Source organism: Spermophilus citellus (assembly GCF_964194105.1).
Source record: "Spermophilus citellus genome assembly, chromosome: 3".
In the NCBI taxonomy this organism is placed as follows: domain Eukaryota; kingdom Metazoa; phylum Chordata; class Mammalia; order Rodentia; family Sciuridae; genus Spermophilus; species Spermophilus citellus.
Window position 1 is genome coordinate 76,933,111 of NC_138184.1, and position 27,274 is coordinate 76,960,384.

Here is a 27,274-nt window from a genome sequence, read left to right on the forward strand (position 1 = left end):
ACCTAATGACCCTGTTATCTCTGAAGATGCCCCCCAACCTCTGTCTGCCTGCCGGAGGTCAGACCTGGTTCCTTGCTGTGTCCTTCTGTATAAGAACATCTATGAATTGACGACACCCCTCAAGGGTGTCAGAAGGCAGGAGACATGGTTAGTTTTCAGATTGTCCTCAATTTTGTCAATATTATTGGATATTATCCAATGTGGACGAGAGTGACTACTCACGTGGTCATTGTAAGAATTAAATAAGGCAGGCTATGTGCTTAAAATATGGGTGGGTGGATTGATTATAAATGCAATGGTTTGAAATGGTCTGGGCTGTGGTGCTCTGAGCAGATTTGCAAGCGGGGTGGCGAACACGGTGGTCAACAGGGTGGTCCTCAGAGTGTAGACTGCAGGCTCCCTGAGGGTACTCCAGGCCCTTTCAGCAAGTTGTAGAGGGAAAAATTATTTTCATAATCATACAAAGACATTATTTGCCTTTTCACTCTCACCCAGGAGTGATACTGGAATTTTCCATAAGCCACACACATGTGATAAGATCCTGAATCCAAAGTCTGAGAGAATGTGTGTCTTCCTATTCTTGGGTTTTAAACTATTCTGTTTTCATTAGCAGTTGCCAAAGAGTTGGAGGAGAGTGGACGGGTTGACTCAAAGGGGCAGAGATAATTTGGGGGCAGTGGTGAGTCTATATTTTGATTGTGGTGGTGGTTACATAGCTGTGTGAATTTGCCAAAACTCATCAAACTGTACACTGAACATGGGTGAATTTTACTATGTAAATTAATATCTCACTTCAAAAGTAAAAATTATTTCTCAATTTCTTCCATTCTTCTTTCTTTTTTTCTTCATATCGGGGATTGAACCCAGGAGTGCTTAACCACTGAGCCATACCCCCAGCCTTTTTTTTTTTTTTTTGGTATGTTTATTTTGAGACAGGGTCTTACTAAGTTGCTTAGGGCCTTGCTAAGTTGCTGAGGCTGGCTTTGAACTTGTGATCCTCCTGCCTCAGCCTCCTGAGCCTCTGGGATTACACGCATAGGCCATCCTGCCTAAATCTCAATCTCAATTTCTTAATTTTTTAATATTTATTTTTTAGTTGTAGTTGGACACAATTTTATTTTACTTATGTATTTTTATGTGGTGCTGAGGATCGAACCCAGGGCCTCGCACATGCTAGGTGAGCGCTCTACCGCTGAGCCACAACCCAGCCCCTCAATTTCAATTTCTAATAGGATAAATATAATGAATTAGAACCCACATGTACAAAAGCTCTCAGTTTTTACAAAGGACTCCTGAGACCAACACCTTTGAGAACCACGGCACTAACAAATGTCTTTCTTTTGGCACTGGGGATTGAATCCAGCGTTGCTTTGCCACTGAGCTAACTCTTCAGTCCTTTTTATTTTCTGTTTTGAGACAGGGTCTCCCTGAATTGCAGAAGCTGCCCTTGAACTTGCAATCTTCCCGCCTCAGCCTCCTGATTCACTGGGATCACAGACACGTGCAGTGTGCCCAGCATGTGTAGATTTCTTTGGGGAAGCAGTTGAAACTCAGTCTGGAGTTGAGGAAAGTGATTAAAAAGGAGGTCAAAACTTCTCTGGCCTTCATGCTCTATAAAGTGTATTGTCAACGTGGAGGCCACTAACCACCTGTGGCTTCTAAGCACATGAAAATTAAGTAGCTCATGGGCTGGGGATGTAGCTCAGTGGTGCACATGCTCAGCAAGTTCAAAGGTTCCATTGCTAGCAACACACACACACACACACACACACACACACAGCCTAAATTGAGATGGTCCAAAAAGACTATAAATTATTTCACTAATAATTTTATATGGAAATGACAATATTTTAGATCCAGAAAAATTTACCATTAAAATTTATTTTCACCCCTTGTTTTTTTACTTGATTTAATTACTGAAAAATTGAGAATTACTTATCAGCTCCCTATTCTATTCCTGTTGGACACTGCTTTTCTGGAGATAGCCAGACTTGACTGCCAAACTCCATCCCACCTCTTACAAGCTGCATCAAAGTCTTACTACATCCCCAAATTTCTTGGATTTTCTGGAATGTAAAATGTGGGTAATGTTGAATTTGTTATGAAGATTAAATGCAGTCGTACTTGGCAACATGTACTGAGCACTTAAGGGAACAGGAAGTCTGGGGCTAAGTTTCCTATTGGCACCTCAGTTTCCCTATTGGCACCCTCGGAAATCGTCCACGTGCTCATGAAAGGTCCTTCCTCTGCAGCCCATTTCCACCCTGTGACAATATAATGGCAGTGTTACCAGGAATTCGCCCTGTGAACCTTGGCTCTTGTGTTCTAAGGAGAGAATTTAGAGCAAGACGCGAAACGCAGCTAAAGTGTAGCTAGCAGCCGGGTGCGGTGACGATGCCTGTAATCCCAGCAGCTAGGAGGCTGAGGAAGGAGGATCTCAAATTGGAGGCCAGCCTCAGCAATTTTGGGAGGCCTTTAGCAACTTAATGAGACCCTGTCTCAAGATAAAAAATATAAAGGCTGGGGATGTGGCTCAGTGGTTAAGTCCCCCTGGATTCAACCCCTGGTGGTGGTGGTGGTAGTAGTAGTAGTAGTAATAATAATAATAATAATAAAGTGTAGCTTGCGAAGTCGGTGGCGGAAGTGGGAGCAGGCCCTCGGAGTAAATTACAAATACAGTAAGGTTAAAATGAGACGCTAAGGAACGCAGGGAGTCTCGGGCTGGGATTCCTGGACCCTGGGAATACACGATGCTCGGCGCGTACCTCCAGGCCTCGCGCGGAGGCCGCCTCCACTGCCGGACGGGCCCTCCCCCTCCACACTGAACATATGGCCCAGGGTCCCTCCTGAAACTGGGTCGGTCATCTGCATTTGTGAATGGAGTCTGGTTAAAATGTGAAAAGGAAGCGGCCCAGAGCAGGTGGGCCTCCCTTAGCAACAGTCCTCCGCTCCCGTTGCTAAGGGGGACAGGAAAAACAAAGAAGTGGTCCGTGGGCTATTGCTCTCCGGTGGCCGCCACTTCCGGTCCTCCCGGGGAGCTTGTCCTTCGGCCTCGTTTCCCCCGAAGAGCTGCGATTGTGGCCGTGAGTTCCGCCGCCGCGGGAGCCTGGGGAGCCCTCGGGCGGGCGGCGGCGGCGGCGGAGTCGGCGGGGCAGCGGCGGGGCAGCGGCTGGCCTCCGGCGCGGCCGCGATGTTGAGCTCCCGGGCCGAGGCTGCGCTGACGGCGGCTGACAGGGCAATCCTGCGCTTCCTGCGGACCGGGGCGGCCGTCAGGTGAGCTTCGCCGGCGGGGGCGGGGCGAGCGGGAGGCCGGGACGGAGGCTGCAGCCGGAGCCGGCGGGGCCTTTTCACGCCCTGGTCGGGTCCTCCGGGGGCCCCGGTGGACGCTCCCCAGGCCTCTGCGTCCTGATGCGGGGGGAGGCCCGGGCGCCGAGGCGGGAGGGGTGACAGGCCTATCAGGGCCTCCAGCCCTGCGGCGACACCGGTTCCGTTTGCGTCTCCAGTTCTGTCGCTGTCCTCACCCCGCGCCATTGCCACCATGCTGCCAGCGTCCCCGACTTCGAGGGCCCCCCAGTCTTGTCTAGGCCCCGGTGCCCCCGAGCCCTCTAAAGCCCCCGAGGCCTGCGAGGCCCCTCGATCCTGAGCCCCCCACTCATATCGGTCCCTGGATGCCGGGTTCTCTGCCAACCCCAGTCCTCGGTAGCTCCCACGGTCTTACCAGTGCCTCAGGCCCGCCAGACCCCCCCTCCATTTTGACCAGACTCCTGTTAATGTCAGACCCCCCCAATTCTGCTAGGGATCCCCACTTCTGTCTGAGTCCTCAATCCTATTCGTGGGACTGAAGACCCTTGGGAAGGCTCCTAAACTAGACCAGGCCCCTTGATCCGTGAAGATTGCCTGGTCCTGCTGAGGCTTAAGGACCCCCGCCCTTTCCTGGTATGACACCTGTGTCCCCAGTAATCCGCTCTCTCCAGGGTGCCAGGCTTCAGAGCTGCTTGCTGCACCCCCATTGCTGACCCTAAATGACTGAGACCTGTTGCTCAGGTTTGCTTCCTTTGGAACTAGAGCTGGTGGAACGAGTTCATTATCCCAGGACTGGAAGCCCTCAATGCCTGTCCTGTCCAGGGCCCTCATTCTGTAGGTGGAAAATGAGCCTTGAGCTGGCCTTGCCTGGACCTGATGGCAGAACCGGGAGGAGAAGCCAGATCTCTTCACTCCCAGGCCCTGACATTCTGCTCATGATGTCGTTTTTGTAGAGAAATTGAGTTTGCAAAGTCATCATTTTCCCCTGGGATTCTTGTCCCTGCCCTGCTGAGGACCTGGGCAAGTCCTCTCCCCAGCCTTTCAACACTGCCTTTCGGTTTCCCTCGTGAACTTTGGTTTTAAGCAGACTTTGGAGCCAGCTAGGCTGGATTCAGAGCCACATTCCCTCACTCAGTCACTCAGTGACTAAGTTGGCCACATCTCCCAGATCCTTCACCTTGGATGTCAGCAGAACCTACTTCCACAGGGTTGTTTTAAGGATGAGATAAGATTATCAATCGGGCTGGTGTTGTGGCTCAGCCGTAGAGCGCTCTCCTCGAATGTGTGAGACCCTGGGTTCGATCCTCAGCACCATATAAAAAAATAAATACATAAAATAAAGGTGTTGTATACAACTAAAAAATAAATATTAAAAAAAATGATCAATCACAGTGCCTGGCATAGCGTATGCACGCTTAAATTTTAGTGTTCGATCAGGAGATTTTAAAGTGCTGCTCAAGTGCTTTACATTTCAGTGTTCATTCATTTTAGCATTTCCAGGCACTTTTTAAAAAAATATTTTTATTAGGTATTGATGAAATTTTTATTTTATTTATTTATTTGTATGTGGTGCTGAGAATGGAACCAAGTGCCTCACACATGCTAGGCAAGCGCTCTACCACTGAGCCACAACCCCAGCCCTCCAGGCACTTTTGTGAACACATTATGTAAAAATCAGCATGGTGATACATTAAAAAACTTCAAGAAAATGTCATGAATGAGCCTGAGATTATAATGCTTAACAATTATAGAAGCTGATACTTAAGATCTTGTTATGTACCCTATGCATGAGTGCTGATGCAATCCTCAAAACAACCCTATGAGGTGTGTCCACGGTGATCACTGTTGAACAGATGAGGAGGCTCAGAGTCACAGGGTGAAATGATGCCCTAGGGAATAGCAAAGCCAGGCTTGAACTTGAGTAACGTGATTCCATTTTCTTAACTAAGTTCTGTGCATTCTTCTGATTCTGTCTTGGAAGATCAAAGGCCTATTTGAAATTCATTTGTCAGCTATGATGCTAGGAAAATATAAGGCAGAGTCACTATTGTCACTAGTGACTCTTCACTTAGTTATGTTTACTGAGCAGAAATCAAAATTATATTTGGCTAGGTGTGGTGGCTCATGTCTGTAATCTTAGCTTCTTGGGAGGCTGAGGTGGGAGGATTACAAATTTGAGGCCAGCCTGGGCAATTTAGCAAGATTCTGTCTCAAGATAAAATTTTAATAATAGCCTGGGGATGTAATTCAGTGGTAGAGTGCTTGCCTAGCATGTGTGAGACACCCACTATCAATAAAATAATCAAATAAAACCCCCTATATTCACATAATTCATGTATTGGGATAGGAATTAGCTGGGCATGCTACTGCATACCTTTCATCCCAGCTACTTGAGAGGCTGAGGCATTTATTCTTAAAAAGGCCTAGGGATGGGCTGGGGATGTGGCTCAGCGGTAGAGCACTTTCCTCGCATGTGTGAGACCCTGGGTTTGATCCTCAGCACCATATAAAAATAAATAAGAAAAATAAAGATATTGTGTCTATGTATAACTAAAAAAAATTTTTTTAAAAAAGGCTAGGAGTATAACTCAGAGGTAGAGTGCTTGCTTAGCGTGCGTGAGACCCTGGGTTTGATTCCCAATACTGTAGAAGAAAAAAAGAAAAAATAAGAATATATGTGCTACACGTATATAGATATATATTACACATAGAAATCCACATGTGTATGTGTTTGCCTTGGTGGAAATACAGAGCTTTGCATAAAAACAGTTTTTAAATTACTGGAGAAATTTCTTCATTTGTAGTAAAAGAATAAATTCTGTCTACGTTCAGTTCAAGGGTGAAATTAAGAAATCCTTAATTTTATAAATGTTCAGAAGATCTTTAATTATATGCTTAATATTTTAAAATCCATTCCAAAATATTTGCTACAGGAGTCAGTCATTGAGTAGATGTTATTGAGAACCTCCAATGTGCCAGGCAGGGCCTAGACACTTCTGACCCCTGCCCTCACTTGAGGGAGACGTACAATAAATGTACTAAGTGGATTTTATGTTAGGAGGTGATAAATACAATGGTTAAAAAAAAAAAAAAAAACATAGAATCCTGGTAGGGAAGGCCAGGAGTGCAGATTCCAGTAACGGTTCGGGGTGGGTCTCTTTGAGAGGTGGAGGGTGGTGAAGAAGTGAAGGAGTGGGCCACGCAGTCTTCTGGGGGATGAGGCTTCTGGGGGAGCAGCAGTGCAGAGGCCCTGAGGTCAGGGTGTGGGCTGTGTGGCAGCCAGTGTATCAGTGGAGGGAGAGAAATTGTAGGAGGAAAACTTCTGCTTTTCTTGTGAGTGAGACACTTTTGAAAGGTCATATTTTTGTCTTAGATTTTAAATCTTGTTGTCAAAACATCCTGATTCATTTTATTTTTTGGTGCTGGGGATTTGACCCAGGGCTGCTTTATCACTGAGCTGCGTCTCTGGCCCTTTTCATTTTTATTTTGAGTCAGGGACTCACTCAATTGCTCTGGGCCTTCCTTGCTAAGTTGCTGAGGCTGACTTTGAACTTGGGATCCTCCTGCCTCAGCCTCCTGGGTTGCTGAGATTATAGCTAGGCAACATCCTGGTTTTCAAAACATAATTCTGTTACTATATTTTACATTAACCTTGAACTTAGGTATTTGGTAGGGTATTTTGACAAAATGTTCTTCTATTTACCTATGGCAGTGTATCCATATGTCTTGTCTGTAATGAGGGAAGACAATAAACTTATTTTCTTTTTTAGATACAAAGTTATGAAGAACTGGGGAGTTATAGGCGGAATTGCTGCTGCTCTTGCAGCAGGAATATATGTCATTTGGGGTCCCATTACAGAAAGAAAGAAACGTAGAAAAGGTAAGAATGGGACCATTGCCTTGTGGTGTTTTTATCTGAGAGTGGTACAGAAAGCTGGGGGAGTGGGTAGTTTTTTCTTCTCTCAAAATCTTCAAAATGAGGCCTTTGGTTGTGAAACAGTGCTTTTACATTGACTTGTTTATTACTCTGTAATGAAAAGATTTCTACCCTGCCTTTGCAGACTTTTGTTTAAGGCAGGCTTTGTAATGACGAATTTCAAGCAGCTTAATCAGCTCAGTGTTCTCATTAATATAGCAATTGTATTTTTGGTAGTAAAGTTGATTAATTGTGTCATTCAGTTGTGGTTTCTCTGACTAGCTACTGGTAACCAATAAAAGTTTCAAGTTTGTTTCTTCATTAATAAAAAATCTATTTCCTTAAGTGCTCCCTTGTGTAAATATTGTTTTACTTAACATTGGTGAAAGAGAGAGAGTTGTAGCAAGATTTGATCATTGCTAAATCTGAGAATGGTAATAATTTGGGTTCATTATACAGTCTCATGCATGTTTAGAACTTTCATGTTTAAAAGTTTTACAAGATTTTCAGCAGAAGAGGGAATTATATCAGATTTTGTTGATCTCTTTGCAGAAAGATTGATCAGAATTGGTAGAGCGGTGTCTTTCCCAGTGGTTGTTATCAGAACAAAATCATTGTCCCCTGGTAGCAACAACGGAGCAATTGTTTTCTGTTCTGAGAAGCGTTGCTTTTTTATTGAAGTAGAGGGAACATGTGAGAGAATGAAGCAGGGGAAGAGGAGGAGGTAGTCACCAAGTGTTCTCATACAAGCTGTGCCAGACACTGTGGTGGAGTCAAAGCTAACATGAGACAGGGATGAGTCCTCCTGTCACTCACGTCTATAGGGGCAGAACTGGGACCAGGCCTGGGCACAGACAGAAAGCCTGGCTCCCAGAGCTCATCAGAAAAGGACCTGCTCAGATCGGGGTTCCAAACTTAAGGTCACCGCGTAGAAACTCTGGGTCCCAAATGGGAGGAAAAGAAAGTTGGTCCCGTGTGATGTGCTGTTCTCGTGTTCCTCCAATGTTTTTAGGGCTGGTGCCTGGCCTCGTCAACTTAGGGAATACCTGCTTCATGAACTCCCTGCTGCAGGGCCTGTCCGCCTGCCCGGCCTTCATCAGGTGGCTGGAGGAGTTTACCACCCAGTACACCGGGGACCAGAGGGAGCCGCCCCGGCACCAGTACTTGTCCTTGACCCTGCTGCACCTCCTGAAAGGTATCTAGCGGCACTCCCAGGGGGTCGCGCACATTTTCAAGAAAAGGCCTAGATGGCAGGCAAACAAAGGGTTATTAGCTTTTTTGTAGAAAAAGATCACGTAGATGGTCATGCAAAGATAGATACAAACAGGTATATTTTTTAAAAATCAAAGATTAAACCATTTATTTAAAAAATAATATTAGCTTTTTTTAAAAAAGGAAAAAATCCACTACCAAAGAAACATTTTGATTGTAAGAAGCGCTCTAGTTTCAAAACCATTAAAGTTGAAAGGAAAAAAAAAGTGTGCCTTAGCCTAGGAAATAAGGGAAATCACAAAAATAAGTCATGTGGAATCCTAATAAATACTCCAGAATTCATCAAAGAAATGTAAACAAAATAATAGTGCCACTTAAATTTTTTAATATATTCTTTTGCCTGTCAGTAAAGATTAAAAATTCACAGTCCTGGCCACTGTCTGATAGCACCTCCACATGCTGCTGCTGATGGGTGGAGCTCTATGTATTCCTTCTGGAAGGTGGTTTGGAACTGCCCAGTAAGAGCTTGTGGAGTGTTCAGTACCATTTGGCCTCATACTCCCACATCTGGGAATCTGTCCTGAGAAAGTACTTAGGAATATGTACTATGGGGCTGGGGGGGATCAGGGGTAGAATGCTTGCCTAGCAGAGCGTGGCTCTGAGTGTGATCCCCAGCACACACACACAAGAAGAAAACAAGACATGTGCACTGTGATTTATACTAGCCAGGAAAATGGGGTTCTAACAGCAAAAATTTTAGGAATGGCTGAACACTGGCCTTCAACTGAGAGACTCTCAGTATGTATTGATAATGGTAAAGATTTGAAGTTACCTGTACAACTTCATTTTTTGTGGGGAGGGAGTGGTACCAGAGATTGAACTCAGAAACACTCAACCACTGAGCCCCATCCCCAGCCCTATTTTGTATTTTATTTAGAGACAGGGTCTCACTGGGTTGCTTAGCGCCTTGCTGTTGCTGAGGCTGGCTTTGAACTCATGATCCTCCTGTCTCAGCCTCCTAAGCCACTGGGATTACAGACACATGCCACCGCACCTGGCTACAACTCATTTTTTTAAATACTTTCAAATATTTATTTTGACCTTTTAAAAAAAATTATATATGACAGTGGAATGTATTACAATTCTTATTACACAAATAGAGCACAGTTTTTCATATCTCTGGTTGTACACAAAGTATATTCACACCAATTCATTTCTTTATACGTGTACTTTGGATAATAATGATCATCACATTCCACCATCATTTATAACCCATGCCCCCTCCCTTCCCCTCCAACAACTCATAGGGATAGGGAGAGAGGGAGCATGGGAAGAATAGAACAATTTCATTTTTAAACTAAATTTTTTGACTGCAGAACTGTCTTTCTTCTCTATAACATCTGTTAAAATCTCATAGGCAGGGCTGGGATATAGCTCGGTGGTAGAGTGCTTGCCTAGTATATACAGTCCTCTGACTTCAGTCCTCAGCACTGCAAAACAACAAAACAAAAAAAATTCATGGGTATTATGTAGAACATGATAGATACACAGAGGTCTCCAGCACAAGCCTATAATGGCAAAAAAAGAAAAAAAAAGACCATGAATGGTTAAAATGGAATGCTTAAGCAATCAGTGATGTATAGCTATGCAGAATCATTTTTATAAAATCTTTTTAATTTGGGAAAGGCTAAATATTAAGTTTAAAAGAGCAAGAAACAAAATGTGATATAATGTCATTCAGCAAGGTGAAAACTTCCACAGATGAAGGCTGGACAGAAAAAGACCAAAGCATTAGCAGTGGTCATGCTGGTGTGCAGTTATTGACAGTTTTAGGAAACATTTTAAAAAATCATACTTCTGCCTTCAATACTAGCATGTATTGCTCTCATAGTCAGAACAAAAAATCAGACTTAAAAAACTCCCAGCTAAAGATTGCTTCATTGAGGTATTTTGCCTTGGGAATCTCTGCTTGACACAAAAGTCTCTAGGAAACAGGTCTGCTCTTCTGTATAAGAGGTGAGCTGAGAATAATCCCCTTTCCTACCCTGTTTGAAAAAAATACCATTGCAGTCCTGGTGCAGTGGTACACGCTTGTCATCCTAGCTACTCAGGAGGCTAATCCAGGAGTATAGCAAGTTCAGGGCCAGCCTGGGAAACTGAGACCCTGTCTCAAAAATAAAACATAATGGGCAGAGAGAGGACTTTGCTTAGTGGAGAGCATTTGCCTAGCATGTTTGAGGCCCTGGGTTCAATCCCAATACTAAACAAACAAACAAACAAACATTTAAACTATTTTTAAGCGTATAGTTCAGTGGTCTTTTAATATTTATTTTTTAGTTTTCAGCGGACACAACATCTTTGTTAGTATGTGGTGCTGAGGATCCAACCCGGGCCGCACGCATGCCAGGCGAGCGCACTACCGCTTGAGCCACATCCCCAGCCCCTAGTTCAGTGGTCTTAAGTACAGTCACGTTGTCATATGACAGTACCCACCACTCATTTCCAAAGCTCTTCATCACCTTATACTGCAGCTGCACCCATCAGACAGAAACTCCCTCCCTCCCCTCTCTCCAGCCCTTGGGAGCACTGTTTTGTTTCTAAGATTTTGACCCTTACCTCATGGAGCCGTGAGATGCTGCATGTCCATGTGCTTCAGATCAGTGGACCCTATAATATTTGTCCCTTGGTGGCTGTCTTACTTACTTAGTATAATGTCATCAGGATTCATCCACATTAGATCAGGTACCAGAATTTCATTCCTTTTTAAGGTTAATATCCATGTGTGTCTACTGCATTTGGATTTTCCATTCATCCATCAGACAGGGGACATTTGGGCCTCCATCGTTGGCTGTCCTGAGTCATGCTGCTGTGAACATCAGTGTACAGATATCCGTCCAAGTCTCTGCTTTCATTTATTTTCTCTGTAGATCCAGAAGAAGCCCTGCTGGGTCAATTAGTAACTTTGTTTAAATTTTTGAAGAACCACCATTCTGTTTCTACAGAGGCCACACCAGTTTATCTGCCAGGCAACAATGCAGAAGGGTCCCAGTCTCTTCATGTCCTTGCCATCACTTGCTGTTTTCTCTTAGTTTAATGATAACCATCCTCACGGGTTTCGAGTGGTATGTTATTGTCTTAATTTGCATTTCCCTAATGATAAGGGATGTTGAGCATCTTCTCATTTGTTTATTGGCCATTCATCATTTTTTTGGAAAAAAATGTCTGTTCAAGTCCTTTGCCTGTTTTCAAATTAGGTTGTTCAGAGTTTCTGTTGTTGAATTTTGCTAGTTCTTTCTGTGTTCTGGGTATTAATCTTGCATCAGATGTGTCATTTACAAATCTCACCTTGGTGGCTGCAGGGTGGCTGTATATTGAGATGCCCCCGTTTATTTCCCTCTTGTTTCCAGTGTCTTGTCACAGTCAGCAGGCTGTGGGGAGCATCCTGTGCGCTGTGGGCTCTTGGGCATATAAGCACGTGGGTCCTTAGGTAAATCCTGAATAAAGTCAAGCTGCTGGACTGGGGGACATGGAACTGTTAGCAGATATCGCCAGGTCACCCTGCAGCATTTAGACCAAGTTGGGTTAAAGGAGGCATGGAAATTTTCCTGGGGAGAGAAAAAGTTCTCAGAAGGGCTGCCCAATGAATGTAGGAAGCAGGAAGACTACAGTTCTTCTCAGTCCTTCCCTTTGTTCTGGAGGGTGGAGGACTGACCTCAGGATATGTACACTGATAGGTGGACCCTCAGGCCTTCTCAGCACTAGCTGCCCAGGCTGCTACTTCTCACATGTCCCCATTCAGGGTCACCAGGCATACTCAGACAAGGATGAGGGTGGTGATGGATTGGGGTGGGGTCAGAGTCTACCCCCATCAGAGTCAGAGCTTAGAATATATTTTAAAGGAGTCTCTCTCAAGTCCACTGACTGCAGATCCAAGATGAGAAACAGGTTGACTTACTTGTCTGCAAGTCATTGAACTTCCAGAACACCCCCACCCTGAGGTGGCAGGCTCGACTTCTTCTCTCCCACACTCTAGCAGTACTGGTCCAGTGCGGTCTCCTACAGAAACAGGGTGGTTGAGATCAGCAGTTAGGCCAGGCACATGGCACAGCCTGTAATCTCAGGGACTCTGGCTGAGGCAGGGGCTTCACAGGTTTGAGGACAGCCTTGGCAACTTAGTGAGACCATGTCTCAAAGTAAAATATTTAAAAAGGGCTGGGAATGTAATTCAGAGGGAGGATGCTCCTGGGTCAGAGCCTAGTAACACACACACACACACACACACACACACACACACACACACACAAAATCAGCTGTCATCTCCCTGTGGCCAGTGGGCCAAATCACTCACCTTTGTTTTTATTAATAAAGTTTTATTGGAACACAGCCATGCTTATTTGTTCAGGCACTGCCTGTGGCTGCTTTTGTGCTACAGCAGCAGTTGAGTGGTTGCAACAAAGAACATGCAACCCTTTATAGAGAAAGCATCAACCTCTAGATGTATTTATAAATTCACAAGCAATCAAACTTCTATTTTCCTTTATTAGGATTGCTTCTACGCTTGACTGACAAGTGAAGCTCTCAGCAGAGTTTTCTGGCTGCCACACACACCCTGACACGCTCTGCTGTGGTGGCCAGAAGCTCAAACGCAGACTAGCACAGCGAAGGCCTTGCCAGGGGAGAGCCCTGTGTGGGGGGGTACACCTGGTTACCCACTGGGTAAGGGGTGGACTAGATGAGGCTTTGAGGGCCCTTCCCCCCAGAGAATTGTGAGCTAACATGGTTTTATTGATGAGAACCTTGCAACAATAGATTTAGACTGACCATGGTAACTCAAAGATCAGAAATCAGTTCCCGCATTTAAATACTACAGACTCAAAACATTAGATCCACTCGGCAAACATGAAGTGCTAATAGCATAGTAAGCACAAAGCTACAATGAATGATGACGAAAGCCCTCTAGTTCACAGTGAGTTCTGCGTTCTTAAACTGTGATTAACTGTGGCCTGGTGTACTGTTGTAGATTTTCTGGTGTTAGTCATTTGTTGGTGCATTTAGTAACTGGCTTTCCTTTTCATTTCCAGCTTTGTCCTGCCAAGAAGTTACTGAGGAAGAGGTCTTGGATGCGAGCTGCTTGCTGGATGTCTTAAGAATGTATAGGTGGCAGATCTCTTCCTTTGAAGAACAGGTGAGCACAGCATGCAACAGGTATGGCTCAGAGAAGCCTTTTCCCTAGAGGCTTAGGGAGCAACCTTGCAGTTGCCTGGTGTGAGTGTATGTTTATAGTGCAGGTGACAGAACCCAGGGTCTTGAACACGCCAGGCAAGTGTTCTACTATTGAGTTCCATCCCCAGTGTTTCTGTGACATTTAGACAACCTCAGTGTTTTGGGACCAAAGCACCAACTTCCTCCCTGCTCTCGCCATCAGAGCAGATACACAGCCCTTTGCCACCCAGTGGAGAAAGGTTAGCGGCATGGAGCATAAACAGTTGCCAAAGAGGGAAAATATTTCAGTTCTCCAGTGACCTTGCTCTTACAGTGGCTAGATAGGGAGGCCTGGGTCCTTTAAAAAGTGGCAAATGGTGTCATCTTAGTGTTCCAGAGATTTAAGTGAGATCCTTTTTTGGCCAAAGCTCTCATTTTTAAGAAAGTCAGACTTCAGAGATGAGCTTAAAGTGGCCCCAAGCCTTGAGCAGGGTCATATGCAACCCCAAGACTTTATTCCAGCCACTCCTCCCTCCCTGGTCCACACCTGCAGCTTCACTGTCCACTTGGGATTTGGCTGCCCTCCTCCACCCCAGACCACCATCGCCAATGGCAAGCCTGAGCCAGAGGCCCCCAGGGCAGCTGCAGGAGGGAAAAACCACTCTGTTGCTCACTGCGGCAGAGGGGCCTTTTCTGTTTTGTGCAGGCCGCTTCTGCCCCTCTGGTGCAGACACAGACCTGAGAAAGGGGACATGGCCTTCTAGACCTCCCCAGACTGTGGGGCTGGAGCAAGAGGCATTCTAAAAACATGAAAAGGGAACAAGGGGCCTTTCTAGCTCCCCTTCGTTAAAGATGACCTCTAGTTCCTCGTTCCTGTCTGATCTGAAGCCACGAACATGTTGGTGATGTCTCTGCTTTATATGTATATTTAGTTATATATGGACACAATATCTTTATTTTGTTTATTTATTTTTATGTTATGCTGAGGTTCGAACCCAGTGCCTCATGTGTGCGAGGCAAGCACTCTGCCACTGAGCCACAACCCAGCCCATGTCTATGATTTTTTAAGATGCATATCTTTTAATCCAATTGTATCTTGAAATGTTTTTCCATTTAGAACGCTGGAAAGCATGTGTGTGTGTGTGTGTGTGTGTGTGTGTGTGTGTGTGTGGTGCTGGGTACAGGTACACAAGTACTCTACCACTGAGCTGAACTCCAGCCCTTTTAAATGTGTCTCAACTGAGAGTATGGATTCGAGGTTCAGTCCCTGATGACATCAGATAACTTTTGTCATCAAAGACCCACGTAAGGGCTAGGGTTGTGGCTCAGTGGTAGAGCGCTTGCCTAGCACGCATGAGGCACTGTGTTTGATCCCCAGCACCACATAAAAAAACTAAATAAACAAAATAAAGGTATTGTGTCCATGTACAACTAAAAATATTATAAAAGACAACAAAATAAAACAAGACCCACTTAAATTATACCTGATTTCCTGGAAGTGTTCTCAGCATGCTCAGCCCAGAGCAGTCCCTGGCTGGGTAGTGCTTTAGTGTGCAGGGAAGCCGGTGATCGTGTCTTTCTGTTGGTCTCTTGCTCTTTGAAGGGATCCAGAGCATCTGGCACGGCACCTTGTCCATCTGCACCACAGAGGATCTAGTCAGTCAGTAGCTTACTCTTGCTGACCATCAACACATTTTCTGTCTATAGCTCCAGAAATCCTTCTTTGTGTAAACTGATTTGATCTGTACAACAACCCTGTAAGCAGTTACTGTTATTATCCCAAATTTATAGATGAGGTCACTGAGGCTTGGAGAAGGGAAATGATTTATCCAAAGTCACAACGCTGCTTGGTGGCCGAGTCCCATTGGAGCTTACCTGGCACTACAGCATACTCTCAAGTTCCACCCTCTTCTGCGAAACTGTTCATTCCTGGGAGGCTCTGTAGCTCTGTGACTGACAGGACAGATTGTGGTCTGACTCTGCCCTGCCTCAGGAGTGCTCCAGGGCTGGGGCGGAGTCCTGACTGTCAGGGCCCATCCAGTCTCCTGGGAAGAGCTGAATCCCTCCCGGCTCCCAGCTCATCACTCCCTGTTCCAGGGCTGACTCTGTGCTTGTGCTCTTGGTGACTGGCCAGGCTGCCCCTGGATTATGAATCTGCCCCTGGATTATGAGTCCCTGGGTGGCAAGACCCTTGCCTTGTTTATTCTTGACTCTTTTTCCAACAAGTATCTATTGAGTGCCTGCCTTGGGCGGGGCCTGTTGAGGGCAGGCAGTGGTACAGCAGACGACTTGGCAGATCCCCTGCTCCCATGAACTTGAATTCTTGTGGTGGAAGGAGAGGGTTGCAGGCAGTAGACAGGTGATTTCAAGATGTGCAAACAAGAAAATAAATAGGATGACATAATAAGTCCGCCGTGGGGCAAGGGGAGCCTGCTGTAGGCAGGCAGGGCCCATCTGGAGAGGTGAGGTTCTAGTGAGACCTGAAGCATGAAGAGGGGTGAGGCCGTGCAGAATGTTCTAGACAGAGCAGAAAGCCAGGATGGAAACCTAAAGATGGCTGTAAGCCACAGAGTTTGGAGGACAGCAGGGAGGCTGGGGTGGCTGGCTGGGGCTGGGGCAGTGGGAGGGACGGCAGAGGTTGTCAGGAAGCAGGGAGGCTGTGGCCAGGGCCTAGCTTTTACTGTGTGTGCAGGAGGGGACCCTAGAAGGCTTTGAACAGCGCTCTGGTTTGATCTGACTTGTACTTGAAAAGGAAGGGGGCCAGAGTGAGAGGGAGAGGAAGGTGGGAGGCTGTGGCTACTCCACCTAAGGTGGCTTATTGGCAGTGGGGGGACAGGCAGCTTTGGATATTGGCCGGGGAGGTCCCCCTGTGGGGAGCCATTTCAGGGAGGCCTGAAGGATGGAAAGGGCAGCTTGGGTACAGGTGGGCACGGCTTGAGATGGGAGTGAACTTGTTTTACTCAAGGGCCATGAAAGAGGCCAGGGGCTGGAGCACGTCAGTGAGGTAGAGTGTTCTAGAATGTGTCAGGGTCAGAGCCTCTCATGGACGGCTTTGCAGGAGATCAGAGGCTTTTCCCTGGCAGTGAGAGCCGCCGGGAGACTGGAAGCAGAAGAGCAAAACCATTGGCCTTTAAAAAGATGGCTCCGATCAGTGCTCAGCCTTGGAGCTCAGGTCAACAGAGTGCCTGTTCTCATTCTGCTGACCACGTGGAGTGGGGTGAAGAGTGGGAGTCAAGGTCTCCAGGAGGATCAGCACCCTGAGAGCCTGGGGAGGAGAGCAGGAGAGATGGGAGTCAGGGCTTGGGCTTTTGGGGAGAGAGAGGATCATTTGAATTGATCTTTAAAGAGGAGCCTCTTGCCACGTGACCCAGAAGCTCCATTTCGGGGTACATACCAAAAAGTCACAAACAGACTCAGACAGAGTTTCCACACCCCTGCTGCACAGAGCAGGGTTGTTCTCAGAAGCCCACAGGTGGAAGCAACCGTGTGTCTATCAGTAGAGGAACCGATGAACAAAAGTTGTCTGTGGGTGCCAGGGATTGAACCCATGGCCACTGTACCACTAGCCACAACCCAGCCCTTTATATATATATTTTTTTAAGTTTTTTTTTCTCTCTCTCTTCTCCCCTCTCCCCCTAACAAGTTTTTTTTTAACTTTTTAAAAATTTTATTCATTTATTTATATGTGGTGCTGAGAATTGAACCCAGTGCTTTATATATGCAAGGCAAGTGCTCTACTACTGGGCCACATCCCAGCCCTTTGTGGTTTTAATTTTGAAACAGGGTCTAGCCAAGTAGCTCAGGGCCTCACTAAGTTGCTGAGGCTGCCTTCAAACTTAAGATGCTCTGGCCTCAGCCTCCTGAGTTGCTGGGATTATTGGCATGCGCCACTGTTCCTGGCTGGATGAACAAAAGTTTTATGCAATAAAATATTATTCAGCCTTTAAAAAGGAGGAGGGCTGGGTTTGTAGCTCCGTGGAAGAGCACTTGCCTTGCACATGGGAGGCACTGGGTTCCATCCTCAGCACCATATAAGAATAAATAAATTAAATAAAGGCATGTGTCCATCTACAACTAAAAAAAAAAAAGTTTAAAAAAGAAGAAAATTCTGACACATGCTTCAGTTAGATGAACCTTGAAGACATCGTGCCCCGTGAACTAAGCCAGTCACAAAAGGACTAATAGTGTATAATTCCACTTCTGTAAAGTCCCTAGAATCGTCAGAGTCCTAGAGACAGGACATGGAATGGGGCCAGGGCCCGGGGAGGGCAAATGGGAGTGAATGTTTAATGGGTGGAGAGTTTGAATTTGGGAAGATGGAAAAATCCTAGGGGTGAACGGTGGGAATGGGGACAAACACTGAGTGTATTTAATTCCACTGAACTGTACCTTTAGAAGAGGCTAACGTGGTACCCAGGCATGGTGGCACACAGCTCAGAAATGGCTGGCGTGGTAAATTTTATGTGTATTTTACCATAACCTAAAAAGAAAAAGCACTCCTTGGGAGTCCAGTGGAGTGAAGGTCAAGGCCATGTCAGTTCAGCTGACACTGGCTGCTGGTAGGAGGGCAGCCGCCCCTCTCTGCCTTCTCAGTCCTCCTAGACCTCTGAGTTGAGAGTCCCCACCTGTGGAGTCATCTACCATGTGACAGTTTTCCTTAAGGAGCAGGGCCCTGAGAAGGTGGAGAGCCCATTCTGCCCTCTCTAACTACGGGGGTCCGCCTGGTGGCCACAGAGGAGGTGGTGCTGATCTCGCAGTGACTTCATGGGGCCTCTCTGAAGAATGCTTTGCCCTGTGACAGGATGCTCACGAATTATTCCACGTCATTACCTCATCACTGGAAGATGAGCGGGACCGCCAGCCAAGGGTCACGCATCTGTTTGACGTGCATTCTCTGGAGGTAACCGTTAATATTTTCCACATGCTTAACGCTGTTTGAACGTATTTAGTCTTTGTAGAAAACACAAGTATAATCTTTGTACAACTTTAAGCACAAAAAGGTAGGCTTTAGAAAGAATCGGTAGTGGGGATGAGACTGGGGAGGGTCTTAAGGTACACTCTGCAGTCAGTGCCTTTAGCTAGAGATGTCAGGCTTTTTAAAATGATGCATTGCTGAGATTTGTGTTCTGGAGAAGAAAGAATGTATTATTTTTCCCAGTTTAATGGAGGAGAACAAAGGGCCATAGAATTGCTAAGTGGGACCTCATTTCCCTGAACAGTGTCATATTTGGGGAGATGATAAAAGTTAACTAGTAAAGGGGAGTGCCCCCAGGGAGGGGAGGCATTTTAATCACCTTGGATGGAGGAGCCTGCAGGAGCCAGCCAGACACTAGTGAGCATGCTTTGAGAACCATGGGTTGTGTCGGAAGTTCATTTTGAGTGATGCCATCAGCACAGAAACTTGTAAACTCTTGGGGTGGTGAGGGAAGGAAAGGGGCTGCCGCGGGATTTTCAGTCTGTTTCTTTTTCCCTTACAGCAGCAGTCAGAAATAACTCCCAAACAGATCACCTGCCGCACAAGAGGTAGCTGTTTTCTATTGAATGTAACACATAGATGCGTACTTTGTAGATATGACACTAATCTACTTGTTTTAAAAAGTTGTTGTTTTTTAAATTTTTCTTGGTGACACCCAATCCAGCCTGGACTGTGGTCTAGTTACAAAGGAACTTGTATTTTGGGAACAGCTTTAAATGATTGTCTCAGTGTTCCTTGCACCCCAGGCCTGCTCAGGTTCCTCCAGAAGGACTTTGCTCTTCCCACAAGGGCTTTCTGTTTGCTTCTGGAATTTCAGATCGTGGGTAATTCCATTTTAACGCCTTCTGTCCTCAGGATTTCCACCTTGGCCCACTTTTACTGCAAATGATCACAGTTCTCCTTTGAAGGGGAATCCTTGTTAACTCTTAAGGCTTGAACTTAAAAAGTAAAATTGACACATAATTTCCTTTGTGCCTTAGTTGTAATAGAAACAAAATACCTCTTTTAAATGCATTTTGTATTCTAGGCATTGCAATTTGTCATCTAAGTTTCCCAACAACTCTATGAAGTTGATTCTGGGGACAGTGGATTAATAATCATCCCTGTTTCCAGCAGATGAGACTTTCAGAGATGAAAGAACTTCCCAGGTCATGAGCAGAGCCAGCAAGGAGGTTGGGCTGCCTGGCCCCGAGCCCGTGCTCCTCTCTAGGGTGTGGTCCTCCAACCTCCATCCCAGCCAAAGCAGATCCCAGTTCTTCAGAACTTGCTTATTCTGATCATTTCAGAAGCTTAGCTCCCTGTATGGAATGCTCACTAGTGAAACCTTTCATTGAAATCCCTAGCATTTTAAGCTTGTATTTGTAAGAAGATGTTATTAAATGCAAATTCGTTTTTCAAATGTGGCTGTACCCATGATATAGAGACCCATGTGAAGAACTATGGAAATCTGTGGAGAAGGAATGCATGTGTGTTTGCTGGAAGTCAATGAGGAAAACTCTTTGAATGAACTTTTTATTTTACCTAAAGAGTGTCTCCTGTAAAAAGGAGGGTATGTTTTGAGATTGGTTCCAAAGGGCTAAAAGTAGCATATCAAAAGGTGTTTTGTGTCCCAGGGTCTCCTCACCCCACGTCCAGTCACTGGAAGGCGCAGCACCCTTTTCATGGGAGACTCACGAGCAACATGGTCTGCAAACACTGTGAACACCAGGTAAGTGCAGCACCAGCGCTTGATGTTCCTGCGAGCTTTCCTTCTGAGTCAGGGTTCATGGAAGGATCTAGAGAGTGTGGGCTAACCTCAGTGAATGGTGCTGGCATGCCCAGGCTCTGCTTACCTGGAGGGCTGACTTCCTGCTTTGGTCAGCACCAACATGTCACCTGTTCTCACTTGGCGTCTTCTGCACCAGAAGCAGCAGATCTATTGTGAATCAGCAGAATTTTGAGTCCTGAGGTTGAGTTTATGCTAAAGTGGACGCATAGATTCTAGGACTGGAGGGTTTGGTTTTGTTTGCATTTGATATGTTAAGGTAATTTTTTTTTAGAAAGTTTCATCTTTTCTCAAATATTTTATAGTTATACATGGACACAATATCTTTATTTTGCTTATTATTTTTATGTGGTGCTGAGGATTGAACCCAGTGCCTCACATATGCAAGGCAAGCACTCTGCCACTGAGCCACAACCCCAACCCAAAGTAATTTTTTAAAAATAGTTTTTTGGTTGTAGATGGACACAATATCTGTATTCTATTTATTTATTTTTATGTGGGGCTGAGGATTGAACCTAGTCTAGGCCTCATGCATGCAAGGCAGGCACTCTACCACTGAGCTACAGCCCTAGCCCCAAAGTAATTTTTATTATGGAAAATTTTCAACATAATAAAAATATTTTCCAACTGTCACTTCTGCCAACTTTAGACATCTCCCCTCTCCTCAAAATAAACCTCATGCCCATTATCAGTGTCTCCCCATCCTCTCCATCTCCCCACCTCTGGCAACCACTGATTGACCTTCCATCTCAGTGGATCTGCCTGTTCAGGACATTTCAGATGCATGGAATCATACCACATATGGCCTTTCATGTCTGGCTTCTTTCATTAGCATAATATTTTCAAGATTCTTCCACATTGTAGCGTGTACGACTGCATTCCTGTTTATTGTCAAATAATATTGCATTGCACAGATAAACCACATTTTGTTTATTAAATCCATCAATTGATGGGCATTTGTATTGTTTTCATTTTGGAAACTGTTGTATACACGTTGTTGTTTATTTAATTGGTTCCTTTTAGTTATACATGACAGCAGAATCCATTTTGAAAAAAATCATACAAGCATGGGATATATCTTATTCTAGTTAGAGTCCCATTCTGTGGGTGTTCGTGGTGGGTATACGAGCTTTTTGTGTGCAAACTTTTATGTAGAAATATGTTTTCAATTTAGTTGGGAGTATATATATACCTAGAAGTGGAATTGCTGCCTAATGTGGTAATTCCATTTTAACCTTTTGAGAAACTGCTGGTCTTTTCTAAGGTGGCTGCACCACTGACTCTCCCCCAGCCACATGCTGAGGGCTCCCGTTCTTCACAGCTCACCGCCCCTGTGCAGGCTGACTTTTGATTGCAGCCGTCCTTATAGCTATGGAGTAGTGTCTCTCTATAGGTGTTTTCCCTGCTTTACTGGGGCATAACTGATGAAATCGTGTCTATTTAAGGGGTATAAAGCAATGGCTTGATAAACGTGTGCCCTGTGAGATGGTCACCACAGTCATGCTGTTCAACACATGCATCTCCTGGTGTGGTCACCTTTTCGTGTATGTGCAGTAAAGGCACTTGAACTCCTATCTCAGAAAACAGGACACAGTACAATACTAGCTGTAGTCACTGTGCTGTGTGCAGGACCCGGACCATGAGCCTTGTAGATGGAGGTTTGTGGCAGTGTCCCTGGCACCCCCGCCTTGGTAGTCACCATTCTACTTTCTGCTTCTGTAAATTCGACTTTGGAGTCTAGATTCATACTGTAGCGTGATCATGTGGTATTTGTCTTTCTGTGTCTGGATGACGTCAGTCAGCATGTAATGTCCCCTGGGTGCACCTGCGGTATCACAAAATGGCAGGGTTTCCTTCTTTTTTATGGTCAGTACTATTCTGCTGTACGTATTTGTTTGTGTATGTGTGTACACACATGCACCACATTTTCTTTTTCCACCCATCCATTGACAGACACCTAGATAGTTTTGGAATCTTGGCCGTCCAGACTAATGCGAGGGGTGATTCGGTCTCCTCTGGGTATCTGCCCAGAAGAGGAATTCCTGGGGCACATGGTAATTCTAATTTTAACTTTTTGAGGGGTCTCCATGGTTTTCCATTAAGACTGCGTCAGTTTGCATTCCCACAGCAGCATAAGGAGTTCCCCATCCTCCACACCTTGCCAGCACTTGGTGTCTCTTGTCTTTTTAATGACAACCTTCCAAATAGGTGTGAGGCAATGTTGTAGTTGGGGTCTAGATTTGCGTTTCCCTGACGGGTAGTGATGTTGAGCACTCAGGGCCCTGTTGGCCGTTTCTCTGTCACCTTTGGAGAAGTGTTTACAGGGCCTTTGCCCAATTTTTAATGATGTTACTTGTCTTGTTTGTTTTGGGGGGAGTTTTCTTTTTTTTATTGTTGACTTGTATGAGTTCCTTATTCATTTTAGATATTAACCCCTTTTCAGATTCATCGTTTGCAAATATTTCCAGCCATTCTGCATGTTACCTTTTTGTTTTATTGTTTATTTCCTTTGCTGTCTTGTTTTGATTGGAGTTACCCTGAAGTCTGAGGTGTTGAAAAAAAAATAAGGCTGATACACCACAGCTCCTTGACATGCCTTATTTTATAAGTCACCCACTCTTCCCTCCTATTTTTTCATTGCATTTTATTTTTATTTTAAAGCTATTGTAAAGTGGAATTAAAGTTTTCTTATTTCCCAGCCAAGTGAGGTGGCAACACCTGTAATCTCAGCTACTCAGGAGGCTGAGGTAGGAGGATGGCAAGTTCAAGGCCAGCCTGGGCAACTTAGTGAGACCCTATCTCAAAATAAAATAAAAAGGGTAGGGGATACAGCTCAGTGGTAGAGTGCTTGCCTAGCACATGTGGGGCTCTGGGTTCAGTCCTCAGTACCACACCCAAAAATTATTTCCTGGTTGTTTGCCAGTAGTAGTTTATAAAAACACAGTTGTTTATGAACCTTGTATCTTGAGAAAGCTTCATGTGTCAGTTGTGGAAGTTTTGTTGTAGATCATATGTATATAATCATGTCTGTGGACGTGAACACTGTTAGTTCTTCCTGTCCAATCTTCACGCTGTTTACCTATTTATTTTCTCTGCCTTCTGTTCTGGCGAGGACCTCTGTACAGAGTTGCTCAAGAGTGGCCATTGCAGACATCCTTGTTTTGTTTCAGATCTTAAGAACCAAGTCTTTGGTGTTTTATAACTGAGATTGGTATTAGCTTTATTGTACTGAGAAAGTTTCCTGCTGTTCCTAGTTTGCTGTGAGGTTTTTTTTTTATATATATATTTTTTTAGCTGTAGATGGACACAGTATCTTTATTTTTATTTATTTTTATGTGGTGCCGAGGATGGAAGCCAGTGCCCCACACATGCGAGGCAAGTGCTCTGCCACTGAGCCACAGCCCAGCCCTGCTGCAAGTTTTTACGGGGAATAATGATTGAATTTTGTCATGCTTTTCCCATGTCTGTTGAGATTATCATATTTTATTCTTTTATCCCATTAATGTGTGAAAAGGCAGTTTTAATTTTTTTCTAGCATTAAACCAGCCTTGAATTTTTAAAACTCGTTTAATTATGATGTTCTGCTGGATATGATTTCTAATATTTTCTAAAGGCTATGTGACTATTTATGAGGAAGGTTAATGTTTCAATTTTCTTCTCTTGTAATGTCTTCATCAGACTTTGCTAGGATCATGCTGGCCTCATGAAATAAGAGGTATTCCCTCTGTTCCTGAACAATTTTGTTTAACATTGGTATTATTTCTTCCTTAAATATTTGATAGAATTTTTGTTTCTTCCCTTAGTTCATGGTTCTGTTTACACTTTGCTACGAGATACAGGCACACATACTTTTTCCACATTTTTAAAAATATTTTTATTGTAGATGGTTACAATATCTTTATTCTATTTATTTATTTTTATGTGGTGCTGGGGATTGAACCCAGTGCCTCATATGTGCTAGGCAAGCTCTCTACCACTGAGCCCCTGCCCCAGCCCTTTTCCACATTTTTTATTGGTGCACAAGCATATATATTATGAGAAATTGACTCTTACTGTCTTAATAAAATGTCCTCTTCATCTCTGACTCACCTATTTCCATGAAATCAAGTCTGTTTGATTCATTTTCATCTTACTAGTGTTTTTTTGGTATGTCCTTTTCTTTCTTCATATTTTCAACCTTTGTCTTTGTAGTTAAAGTATAGATTTTTATAGATAGCATATAATTAGGTCTTGCTCTTTTATTCAGCTTGAGAATCTGCCTTTTAATTGGAGTGTTTAGTCCATTTACATTTATTGTAAGTATTCATATGCTTAGATTCAGGTCTGCCACTTTACCATTTGTTTTGTAAATTGTCTTACATATTTCTATTTGGCTTACACATTTCTTGTTCCTCTGTTTCTTCTTTCTGGCTTCTTTTGGGTTAATCAATACTTTTTGGAATTCTGTTATTGGCCTTTTTGTGTATATGTGATTACTCATGTAATTTTACACATATCATAGCCTATTTAGAGTCAGTATCTACTCTTTTATGTAAAGTATTGGAATGTTTAGAAATATATAATTTTGCTGGGTGTGGTGGCACAAACCTGTAATCCCAGAGACTTGGAAGGCTGAGGCAGGAGGATGGCAGATTCGAGGCCAGTCTCAGCAACTGAGCAAGACCCTCAGAAATTTGGTGAGACCCTATTTCAAAATAAAAAATAAAAAGGGCCAGGGATGTGGGACTGGGGTTGTGGCTCAGTGGTAAAGTGCTTGCTTAGGACAGTTGAGAACCTGGGTTCCATCCTCAGCACCACATAAAAACAAACAACAACAACAAAAAGTGTGTATACATGTATGTATGTGTATGTGTGAATATATATATATATATATATATATATATATATATATATATATATACACATACACACACACACATCTGTGTATATATGTGTGTATGTTCATATATACATATATGTATTCTTCAAAAATCAGAGCTGATCAAAATATTTTTATAGACATGAAATATCAGTGTATCTGCCACAACTAGACCTATAAGAAATGTTAATTGGGATCATTTTAGGCTGAAGGGAAAAAAACATCAAATGGACTTAGATCTACAGGAAACAGAGCCAGGCACAGTAGAGCATGCCTGTAATCCCAGTGCTCAGGAGGCTGAGATAGGAGGATCGAGAGTTCAAGGCAAGTCTCAGCAAAGTGAGGTACTAAGCAACTCTGTGAGACCCTGTCTCTAAATAAAATACAAAATAGGGCTGGGGATGTGGCTCAGTGGTCTAGTGCCCCTACATTCAATCCTGGTACCCCCCAAAAAAGATCTGTAGGAAACATTGAAGAACATCAAAAACAGGGTGTGTGTGTGAGAACTTTTGCTATCCAGTCTTTTGTGCATTATAAACTCCACAATATTGGGTTATAACATGCTTTAAATACTTAGATGTGTTTTTAACAAATTGAAGGGAAAATATTTCATATTTACCATTTTTGGTGTTCTTCGTTGTTGCCTGTAGATCTAAAACCATTTGATGTTTTTTCTTTTCAGCCTCAAAAAATCCCCTTCATATTTCTTGTGGGTATAGTGGTGGCAGACTCATGTCTATGAAAGTATTATTGTTTTGCTCTTTTAGAATAATTTTGCTGTCTATAGAATTTGGAGTTGACCTTGTTGCTTTTATCATGCTTTGGTGTACTTTAAATATGTTATTTTAAAGACGTTGTTTTCTTCTGGGCATTTTTTTCAAAAAGTGTGTCATTCATATTTTCTTCTGAATTTAAAATATCATTTTTCTAAAGCTTCTGCTTACAAGGTTTTCTCTTTTGTTCATCCTGTGTGTAGATAGTTTTCTTAAGATTTATCCTGCTTGGGGTTTTCTGAGTTCCTACAATCTGTGTTTTTGTGTTCCACCAAAGTTTGGAGCTTGGCCGTTGTTTGCCCAGTCGTCTTGCCTGTTGTGGACTCACCAGGCTGCTGATGTGTGGTTCCCCGGGTCACTGATGCCATGTTCATTTCTCATCGTCTTTTCCCTCTGTGTTCTTTTTTTTTTTTTTTTTTTTTTTTTTTAAGAGAGAGTGAGAGAGGAGAGAGAGAGAGAGAGATTTTTTTTTTTTAAAGAGAGAGGAAAGGGGGGGGGAGAGAGAGAGAGAGAGAGAGAGAGAGAGAGAGAGAGAGAGAGAGAATTTATTTATTTATTTATTTTAGTATTTGGCGGACACAACATCTTTGTCTGTATGTGGTGCTGAGGATCGAACCCGGGCCGCACGCATGCCAGGCGAGCGCGCTACCGCTTGAGCCACATCCCCAGCCCTCCCTCTGTGTTCTACAAACTCAGTCATTTCTATTGACCCATCTTTAAGTTTGCTGACTCCTCCATCCACGGTCTTTGCCTGTCCAGAACATTTTCCATTTTAGTTCTCTTTAGTTATGGAATTTCCTTCTTTTCAATAGTCTCCATGTCTCTGCTGAGGTCCTCCATTTGTCCGTGCACTGTAACTATGTTTCCCCTTTCTGACCTTGAGCATATTTACAACACCTCTGAGGTCCTCCTGGGCTAATTTCAACATCTAGGTCACCTCCTTTTCACTTCACCATGGGTCACATTTTCCCTTCTTTGTATTGTGTATTCAGTCATTTTTATTGCATATTTTATATTGTAGTAGAGACTGGATTGTGTTGTTTCTCTGAAGGAAAATGGATTTTGCCCTGGCAGTCAGTTCATTTGACGGGGCTCAGATTCCAGACCCTCCCTCTTCTGCCTGAGGGCCGCAGTCTCTGCTCAGGTGTTTTCCTTCCAGATGCTCCCTTTTGCCAGGCTCCCTGCATTCGGCCCTGAGCTGGTGCCATCCAGGATCAGCTCTGAGACTGGGCAGGATCTACCCACAGGTTTTGGAGATCCTCCTCTCTTG

The 27,274-nt window shown here is 44.3% G+C and overlaps 1 protein-coding gene across 3 annotated transcripts in view; it reads left to right on the forward strand.

Moving 5' to 3' along the window:
* The first annotated feature begins 3,071 nt into the window (after window positions 1–3,071).
* USP30 (ubiquitin specific peptidase 30) overlaps window positions 3,072–27,274 on the forward strand; it is a 32,030-nt gene continuing 7,827 nt past the window's right edge. For 2 of the 3 annotated variants that reach the window (XM_081284681.1, XM_081284683.1), the window contains exons 1-7: window positions 3,072–3,273; window positions 7,074–7,183; window positions 8,232–8,414; window positions 13,513–13,616; window positions 18,435–18,533; window positions 19,111–19,156; window positions 20,222–20,316. In XM_081284681.1, the coding sequence (XP_081140807.1) occupies window positions 3,191–3,273; window positions 7,074–7,183; window positions 8,232–8,414; window positions 13,513–13,616; window positions 18,435–18,533; window positions 19,111–19,156; window positions 20,222–20,316 (720 nt within the window). In that variant the 5' untranslated portion in view covers window positions 3,072–3,190. The remainder of the gene's footprint in view (window positions 3,274–7,073; window positions 7,184–8,231; window positions 8,415–13,512; window positions 13,617–18,434; window positions 18,534–19,110; window positions 19,157–20,221; window positions 20,317–27,274) is intronic. The other variant, XM_081284682.1, reaches the window with a different exon arrangement.